The sequence below is a fragment of the Carcharhinus amblyrhynchos genome, chromosome 13 (genome assembly GCF_965287045.1).
Source record: "Carcharhinus amblyrhynchos chromosome 13, sCarAmb.v2.hapA, whole genome shotgun sequence".
Classification (NCBI taxonomy): Eukaryota; Metazoa; Chordata; class Chondrichthyes; order Carcharhiniformes; family Carcharhinidae; genus Carcharhinus; species Carcharhinus amblyrhynchos.
Genome location: NC_137336.1, coordinates 73,055,429 through 73,065,557, shown reverse-complemented (window position 1 = coordinate 73,065,557; position 10,129 = coordinate 73,055,429). Strand labels below are relative to the sequence as shown.

The following is a 10,129-nucleotide window of genomic DNA, read 5'->3' as shown; positions in this document are numbered from 1 at the left end:
CCGAATTTTGGCAATCTATTGTGCACCTCCTGATTGAAATGTAAGGTGAACATGTTTTTTGTTGTTTTTAAATCAAAATATAAACACCCCGTTCTGGAAGATACAGTCAGCGGATCGTCGGCATTCCAAAGACATCCCGTACCGTTGCTAAACTGAAGTATGGAATTCTATTTTGTGAGCTGGATTAGATCAGAAACTTCTAAAACAAAAAGCAAGTTTGTTTAAAAATAGGAACGCTTGCAAAGGTAAACGAAACTCAATCTTCAATGCGAAATAAAATTTTATTTAAAACTATTTTAATTTCAACATTGAAATATCAAAATCAAAACCATTGCAAAGTAACAAAATTCAGAATGTGAACTAAAGTAAATGGATCTTCACTCGAGGATTCTAGAAAATTAGCTCAGTACTGTTATTAGGATTTTTCCGTTCCTTTCTGGCTCTTTTGACATTTCCTTGTCATTGTCCCAGGTGCATGTGGCTACTAATGTTTTTCACCAACACATTACCTCTGGTTCCGACATTCTGATTTGAATGAAGTGCTTTGGCAGTCGGTGCTCTTTCCGCACACTCAAACCTCAGATCTCGTAGAGTTTTAGCCTGATATATTACGGCATTTTAAATGCTCCTCAAAATGTTTGTGTGTTTTTAATACCGTGATGTTCCCCAATCCTATAACAATTTCAGTCGATGATTTCTGACTCTCCATCACCCTCTTAGTAGAAAGAGCATTTTCCTCAAATTCCCTCTAAATCTCCTGCCAGAGCCTCATATTTAAATATATGAACCTCCGTCCTCTGGTCATTGACAGCTTTACGAATTTGAAAAGTGCCTACCCATGTACCTCAAAATGTGTCCACTCGGATCGTTACCCCACCCCTATTCCTCACCCCCATCCCCCGCCTCAGCGCTCACTGTTCTAGGGAAAACAACCAAGCCAAGCTCAGCTTCTCTTCGTAGTGGTCAGGCAACATCGTAAATCTCCTTCACGCCCTCTCTCGTACTCAACCATTATATGGTGGGATGACCAGAAATGCAGACAGAACACGAACTATGCCCTGAAGTTTGTTTTGTTCAGCTCCATTGTAAGTTCCCTGCTCTTATATTCTATATCTCGGTGAATAAATGCAAGTGTGTCACATTTCTACCTATTCACCACATCCTAAGCCCAATTCCATTGCCCCGCCCCCTAACCCCTCCCCACACCCGCCGCCCCCAACCGCCATCCATGTAATATCATGCTGGCCCGTCATCTCTCGTTGAAGCGCTGCATTTCTTTAGCATTTTGCGTAACTACCTTACCCTTTCGACAGCAACAAGTCTCTTCCTAGGTCTCTGTGCAATGTGATGCTCGCACGTGCATCTATCAAACAAATATTCAGGCTCCTTCGATGCTGATCTTTATCTCTCCATTGTAAGAGAAAACGTTTCGGCCATAAGTCGCCACACACTCAATTTTAGCAACGATTCCTAATCGGAACAAGCTTTAATACAGCAACTATAGTATTCTATTAACAGGCAAGGTGTAAGAATGAACGTTGACTACACTATCGTATTTAATGAGTTCATACATCCATTCTCCAGTTGCACCACATTATTTCTGATGGTGTTGTGCTTTCGTGATCACTTCAAGGGTTTGCTTTCATCAACTTTTATTCAACATCGTTTTTATCATTTAACAACACCTCTCTCGTAGTCAGATTATAAGAAGAGCAGCATTCTTGCACAAGGACAAAAAATGTGAAAAATAATGCTCCAGTTTGGAGAGAAATCATTGGTTTGTCTTAAATTCTTTCTTATCTTTCACCAATTTGGAAAAGTATGTCCAAGGAAATTTCAGCACATTCTTTAGTTCTCCTCTGAATTTCCTTTGGGTCGCTGCATAAGTGCATGTGTTAGAACAGGAACTCAGGTACATGAGCAGATATCCACACTCGGTGGCGATATACCCCGGATTGGAGTAATCACCTTGATAGAAAACGGTGCTCGACATTCTGGTGGCTGCAAAACTACCAACAGTTGTTAACCACAAAATTATGTAGCTGCCTGATATCGTGAAGAGTAGAAGGATGGACTGTCTTCGGTTCTTCACTTCTGGATCACTCTGACTCTCATTTCCACTACTCCGGAGGCCTCTGCGTACACGATTTGCCAACAAAATACGTCTGACGGTTAAACAATTAAACAGCATCATGAGAGCAAAAGGTAACAGCACAACTGAGCTTGACTGCATCCAGCTGTACACAGACCATGCGGGCAATGTATAAACGGCCTGCGTTGTCCGACAGCCCCACGGCACATTGTCAATGACTCCTTCAGCTTCGTACGAAAAGAACATAGGGACACCTTTTAAATAGGCCAAAGTGAAGGCCGTTACGATAATCGTAGTTGCAGTTCTCTTTGTGCAATATTTCTCTTTAAAGTTCGGACAACAGATGGAAACAAAGCGGTCAAATGTAAATGAAACTGTGAACCACGCTGACATATCCAAATTAACAAAACCACTGTACAGAATAAATTTACAAACAGCAGTGTAGGACAAAAAGGAGTTCGGAAACTGAAAACCGAAGGTCTGATACAGGAGTACACTAATCACCATGACCAGCAGATCCGCTACAGCCATAGCCATCATGTAGGCAGAGATACATTTGGAGAGACCACAATTTCCTCTGGAGAGGATCACTATGGTCAGAAGGTTCGCTGCAAGAAGAGGAAGGAAAATAAGATCACTTCAGTCAACCTAAAAGGATGGTTTGTCTTTTTGACTACTTAGCAGTGTGCGTGTGCCATGTAAACAGAGCACTTTAATGGGAATGAGGGAATAAACGGATAAAAATCAATACCAAATTAAATAATCTTTCCCAGAAGAAAAAGAATCGATTTATGTTCTCTACGTTCTTACGTTCTTATGTTCTTTAATGGAGAACATGAAGGAAAAAAACGAACTGAGGAAAGGCATTGAGGGCATTGAAGATGGGCGGGGGTGGTGGGGGAGGGCAATTATCAGTTTCAAGCACCGATTGAAGGGGAATATTCAACAGCAATACCCGGCGGGAGATTCTTCCTTCACAGTGAGCGCAGTGCGGAAATGCTGGAAATCAAGTCAGGCAGTCTACGTGGAAAGAGAAGCAGGGGTAACCTTTCAATCCTGTGCGTTGTCAATAGAAGTATAAACGCTAATTCTTTCTTTTCTCATTATATCACTTGTTTAACGTGCAAGTAGTCCCACACTGTAACGTCACCATGGTGCTGCCTACACTCAGGTACGCTTGGTGACTGTCCTGCCCTGTTCTCCTGAGCACCATGTGCCACCTTACGTGTGGCTTATCTCCAACGCTTTCTGCTTGATTTCAGCATTCCTGTCCTATCCATAAGGTTTGTTGTTGTTGTTGTTGTATATATCCGTCAAGCTGAATTATGGACGGGGGTTAATCACCAGCGGAGGCCTTTACGGAAACTTCAACGGGGCTCTTATGAGTTCCATTGTCATTTTTTTTCCAGCTGACATTTGCAATTCCAGATAATTCGTACCATTAATGGGAAGAGCTTCAAGGGTGAAGTAGATATTCATCTGTCACAGTTGGCATCGGAGCAAAAAAAGGGATTTCCTCACATTGAGTTCGAATCAGTGCAAAAACAATCTGAGAGACATGGATGCCACATCATCTATTCTGTGGCACAAGTGGAGTCCAGTGACGACATATAAGTTTTTTTTTTCACTTACTGTCACTATACCTACGTGTATCAAATCGTGGAAATTACTGCAAAACTATGTTTTATATTGCTTATGCCTGGTGAAGCTCGTGAAATCCCTCTGGCCCATTGAGATGACTAGCAATTGATTTCATGTTGCATCATTTCATGATAGAATAACATAGCAGCTCGGCAAAGAAGCTGAGGACATGTTGGTCTTTATCGCCTTAAAATGAACTTTTAACATCGACAGCCACCTCAAAGGTTGCCAGGGCGCGAGATGCAGCCGATGGTTTACCCCTGGCTGCATAATGTACTCCACCTTGAACGGTAAGAGCCTGAGTACATCCCACAATAACATGACGAGATCTTCAGCAGCGAGTTAAGCCACCTGGAGGAATCTCCGGATGCACATTGAAGCATTTGTTGTTCTTTAAACAAATGATGGACAAATTATCTTTCAAAGAGGTGGGATGGAAATGACTGTAGCTCGAATAATCATTCATTGCATATAAGGACTTTACACTTATAATTGGGAACAGAGCAGAGCTGCCTACTGTACACATAGGAAGACAATTCTGGGCCAGGGAAATAAATTTCAAGCTGCCGTTGTCCGCGATTTCTTCACCTGGATGGTGTCTCGCCTCCTGCATGAAATTTTGGAGTAGCGCTTTATGATGTTATGATGGGCAAGTTGTTAAAAAATAATCAGTGACAACACAACAGTCAGATAGTCTCATGACTATTCATCGACAGGATATATTCGGACTTACCTGGAATACCAAAGGCCGCAACCAGAGGATAGTAAATGTCCTTTATTAGCAGGATTACGGCTCGCACCATTTTAGGAAGAGGAGGAGAATTGTCTCCGAATTCTAATGTCCCACGCAAAGTCGATCTCTCAAGTATCAATGAGCCCCATTTATGTAACAATCGAGTCTCCGCTAGTAAAATCAGGTGACATAATGTTGCACGTGATTAGTTGTTGTCACTGAACAAATAAAGGAGTTTTTTTTCCTCATTGTACCCGGGTCCAGACATTCAGTAATGATGCCCCTCAGCTCTAAGCTTTCAGGTCTCCAAGCGGAATGTATTGGAATCTCAGAGGGAGTGCACACTTGACGCACCAAAATCCCCGGAGCTGAAGTGTCTCAGGTTCTGGGTTTGATATTTTCGAAAAAAAAAAGCTTGATGGAAAATGTTTAGAAGTGTCATCATTGGCAATAAATAGTTCTGTTATTCGTGCTAACGCAACAAAAAAAAGTATTTGGTACAACCCAATGTTGCTTTCGCTGATAGTTATGCGACTCTAACATGATTCTTTTGTTTAACGTTGCTGTTGCTCATCTTATAGCGATGGCTAATCGCAACGACTAAACACTAACACTGTTGTGGTTTCAACAAAGCCATATACAGCTCAATTCAGACATCATTTTTTCTGTACTGAAGCCCTCTTACAATAAGCCTTTTTTCAACTTTGGGCATACTTTACGAGACAGCCTTGATGGCAGACGCATTGAAGAATTCCATTGATTCAGTATTCTCTGGGAGAAGAAATTACACTTCATTTTTGTCTTAAACGGACGACCCATTGCGCTGAGATAATGCCCTCTAGTCCAAGACCGTCCCATAAGGAGAACCATTGTTTCAGCATCCATCCTGTCAAGCCCCTTACATGTCTCAAGAAGGTCGATGAGTATTATATGTATCAATATGGTCGTCTCTCATTCTTCTAAATAGGCACAAGCTGCTCAACGTCTCCTCAGGCGAAAATCTCTCCCTATCGATTTTCAACCTACTGAACTTATTCTGGTCTGCCTACATGTTGCTATTAAATATATTCAGTTTATTTACCACCACCATCATCTGTAGTAGAGAATTCCACTGGCTCATCACCATCTGAGTGAAGACGTTTCTCCTCATCTCAATCGTTAATCGCCCACCAATATTCAAAAGTCGTGATATCTTATTATTGAGCCCCTTCCCACTCTGCCACCGAAATGGCATTGCAACATCCAATCTTTCCAAACATGTCAAATATTTTTGCATTTTCAAATTATTCTAATTTACAGTTAATGCGTGTACATTCAACTTAATCTCATCTCATGCTGGAATCACGCTTTCCCAGAATTCAGTCCGGTGTAAATTAGCTCCACTCCTTTCTCAGATCATGAGGCCAAAACTGCACACAATACTTCTGTCGTGTTCTCACCAAAGCCTTGTACATCTCCAATCCGACATTCTTGTTCCTTTACTGAAGTCCTCTTTCAATGAAGGCCAACCTATCAATTGCCACCTCTCTGCTTGTATGATTTCTTTAATATCTGGTAAACAACGGCATGTAGGTCTCTTTGTCGACCCTTCCCTATCTATCACGACATAAATAATATTCTAACTTTTTTTTTCTCTGTGCAACGTTATTTATATTACATTTACCACATTGTACGGCATCTGTAACGTGTTTTCCCGCATATTTATCTTGCCTGAATCAATTTGCTGCCTCTGGGTATCCTTCACAACACTCAAATTCCTCACAAGTTTTGTGAGAGTAAAGCTGTCAATGTTATTTTTGGTTCCCTCATTAAAATCATTTAAGCATCTTTTAAATAGCTGGACCCAGCCCAGATCCCTGAGGGTTCCCGAAATCACTGCCTGTAACTTCGAAAATGTCCATTTGTCCCTACCCTTTGGTTTCAGTCTGCTAAACAATTCTTAATCCATGCCATGTTAAAGTGAATGGGCAATGAGGAGGGAGTTGTATAGGTATGTGAGCGAGAAGGAAAATGTGGAGTGTGATACTAGAATCAGACAAGGAAAGCTGGGAGGAGGCTGGGCTGGAAGTCGTCAGCAATACGGACTGATTTGGAAACCTGGCTTATTTCAAAGTAATGCTTCAAATCGACACCTACATTAATGTCATTGGATGGTCACCCGGAATCTGTGACCCTGAATTACCGATTTCAACATTACCTGCTTCAGCACTTTAACTTCATTCAATTAGAAATGTGATAGCCACCTTTTATGTAAGCTGCCCTTCCAGAATTGTCTTTTTTCGATTCGAAGTATTTACTAAACTGTCTCTGCTGGTTTGCAGTACCACTTGTCAGCCATGTTGGAACATCAATCGCTTGGCATTATTCCTTAATATCATTTTCAGATAGTTGAGGGATGCATCACGTTCTTTATTCTCTTTCAAAATGTATGAACACATTTCACTGCGACATTCACCAATACATTATGAACAATTTTCTGTTTTGCAAGACTGGCATTGCAATACTTCAGTCCAGTACTCTCTAAGAATTCTCACACACTGGAACATTACTGGAACATTATGGGGAATTTACATTGTGACATATAGAAGGGTGAATGATCGGATTATGGACTCATATCCAGTTTCCACTTCCCCGATTGAAACCCAACCACCAGCCATTCGCCCACACATTATCTCCTTCCTCCCCCGACCATCCTCTCACCCCTCGCTCACCCCCTCCATCGCCCCACCCTCCCCCTCACTCCCCCATATCCTCAACACTTCACTCCCCCTCCCTCACCCCGCCACTCCCGTCCCCCTCCTCTCCCCCTCCCCTCCCCTCCCTCCACACCTTTCCATCCCTCTTCCCTGCCCCTCCCTCCGCTCCTCCCTCCTTCCACACCCCTTCCTTCCACTCACTCCCTCCCCCTCTCCCTCCGCCCTTCACCCCACAAAACATGTCTGTAAAAATATTTCCCAACTTTGTGGTAGTGACTCAACCAGGAAATTTCAAGATTGGGAAGGCCATCACGTTTGAATAGCCTCGCCGATATTAGAATTGAGCCCACACTAATTCGTGTTACTCCACATTAAGGTCAGTTGTCCATTCATCTGAGAGAACCAATGTCCATTCATTAACAACAAAACAATAGGTTTCTCACTCCCAGTAAGTATGCAACCAGGTTTGGAATCCTTTGGAATCTTCTGAACTTTTTCGGTTGAGTTTTCTGTCTGTGAGTTATTTATGGTTCGGCACCTTTCACTGGTTCGATTATGTGTTGACTTGAGAGATATCTGAATCTGGCAAGGTGTGTCGAGCCTAGAACCCTTTGTTCTTGGCAAGTGGCATTTGTGTGCTCTGTCTCCCTGAAGGCTTGAAAGATGGCAGTTGCCAGCCAAATGTTTTTTTTGCCCCCCCGCCCCACCCCCCGCCACCCCTTGCAAGCTCTTCTGCACCTACCATGAACGATCAGCTTTCCTACAATACGAATCGTACACCATTATCAGTAACATCAATTTCAAATCTGATAGGCTTTTGCGAGCTGAGTGCCTGCTTTAAATCAATTAGACAACATTCAAACACAAACAGGTTACGATTCAAGATTATTGTCTGACACTGAGATACAAATGTTTCATCTTGACTATCAGATGTACTTTTCGTTTTAAACCTCCGAGTATTTTAACAAAATATCAGCTTTTATAGGGAACACACAATTTTTAATGCATTTTGTCTCCAGCCCTTATATCTTTACAAACTGAACTTCACTACAATTTGAGCCGAGTTAATGAAATAATTTTGAATTCTGGCATTTAAATTATTGATATCGAGGAATGGACAAAACCAGACTTTTAAGAATACTCCTCTTGCAAACCAGAGGCAGAATTCTGATTATAATTTGCCGCTACATTTTGCAGAGCAGCTCCTCAACAAGTCTCCATCTGTCTGCTCATCCTCTGTGCAGGTTTCCTAACAGCAGCAGGTCAACTGATTGAGGAATCTTCGAGTCAACCTAGGATCTGTGACCACACCGTGTGATGCATTAACACATGCATGCACAGCACAGACTGGGTGCTCATTTCAGCAATGCCAACTTACAGCTATCTGCGTTAGGTATCTCGGAGACTTCAGATGTAAAGAACGATAGAGAGATGGTTAAGAGTGTTAGAGTTTTCATCATTTAGCCAGAAGGATGGCTTTATCTGTATATATTTTTAAGGTCGAGAATGGGGAATTGTAATACGTATGTCTATAGAGTTGGGCACAAATTAATTATGAGATCTTTGAATGGTAAAACAAATTCCATTGATTAGTCTAAATCTATGTTACTTTGAATCCCTGATGCCGGAGTACATTGAGTGAAAGATGTCTGCGACTGTTCTGCGCTGTGAATAATTTGCAAATGTCTGTCACAGCAAAGGCCTGAAAAGTTTTAAGGTTATTTATTAGAATCACGAGTCGGCTAACATTAACATTGCAATGGTGTTGCTATGGAAATCACCTAGAAGCTACGTGCTGGCGCGTTCTCAGGGACTGGGAGGCTGAACTTAACATCGGCAATGCATCTCTGTCATTCCTATTGGGAGGAAACCAGAGCATCTGGAGGAAAGCCATACAGGCGTGGAGAGAACCTGACCCAAGAGAGGAATAAAACGAGTGTCTCTGGCGCTGTAAGATTTCAGTGCTAACAATTTTGCTGCCAAAAAAATAACAGAACATACAAAGTTGTATGCTTTGGGATTACAAGAAGGCAAATCAGGGCAGAGAAGGTTCCAAAAGGGTCACAATTATTATTCCAAACAATTTACTGGTTCAGTGGAAGCCAATGGAATTGGAAGCAGTGGAACTTAACATTACTTTTGGTTTCTGATGGATCGTTTATGATGTGGGAAATTAAAGGGACGTCATATTCTACTTTTACCTCCTGTTTCTTTCTTTATCTCTTCTTTATAGACCAGGGCTGTCAATCAGACGCCATGAATTTCTGATAGTGTCTGATCCAGCCCGCATGAGAGACAATAACGTGACGTTACAAAGAAGCCAGTTGAGGGTGACTTCTCTTGTCAGAAAGGGAGTGGTTGACCATGGATCGGCTGAAGAATCACGAACAAATCTGGTGTCAATGGGAATCAAGGTCAACTTTTCTGCTAGTAGGAATCATACCTCACACAAATGAAAGTGGTTTAGGTGATTACATTTCCAGGAAATCGCTGTGGAAGTTCTTCAGGGTAGTGTTCACGGACCAACTATCTTCAATTCCTTCGTCAGTGACGTTCTGTCCATCAACAAATCAGAAGTGGTTTGCAAATGATTGCACAATTCCCAGCTCCTCTCCGAACTCCTCGCATAATGAAGCAGGACAAGTGCAGAAATGTTTACATTATATCCATGCTTCTGCTGACAAGTGGCAATATGCATTTGCATCGCAGTGGAAAGAGGAAGTTAGGAGTGAAGTAAGTGAGGCAACATATAGATTTTTTCACTTAGGTTAAGCTGAGGACTGTATGAAGGGAGAACAAGTGCAAAAAGAATTGGAAATGTGTCAGTGGGAAATTCAGTGAAATGAGGGAGAATTCCTTATCTTCTGGCTTTGTTTGAATAAAACAGATGCAGTAAAAGCGAGGGAGAAAAAGAAACCGAGTTCGAAAGAGAGTGATGAAGACAGCGAGAATGAGAACTGAAGCCCA

General features: G+C 42.0%; 1 protein-coding gene across 1 annotated transcript; it reads right to left on the bottom strand.

The window, feature by feature from the left end:
- Positions 1-1,771: 1,771 nt before the first annotated feature.
- LOC145351581 (putative G-protein coupled receptor 139) lies at positions 1,772-4,536 on the bottom strand. Its single transcript, XM_080201174.1, has 2 exons — positions 4,467-4,536; positions 1,772-2,700 (listed from the first exon to the last, which is right to left on the bottom strand). Exons 1-2 carry the CDS (start codon positions 4,534-4,536, stop codon positions 1,772-1,774), a joined length of 999 nt encoding a protein of 332 aa, XP_080057300.1.
- Between the last annotated feature and the right edge of the window lie 5,593 nt (positions 4,537-10,129).

Bases quoted from the DNA above. Each gene is read 5' to 3' on its own strand.
- LOC145351581 (XM_080201174.1), bottom strand. From the start codon at position 4,536: ATGGTGCGAGCCGTAATCCTGCTAATAAAGGACATTTACTATCCTCTG. The intron at 2,701-4,466 runs GTAAGTCCGAAT...CTCTTCTTGCAG, and splicing joins TGCGGCCTTTGGTATTCCAG to CGAACCTTCTGACCATAGTG.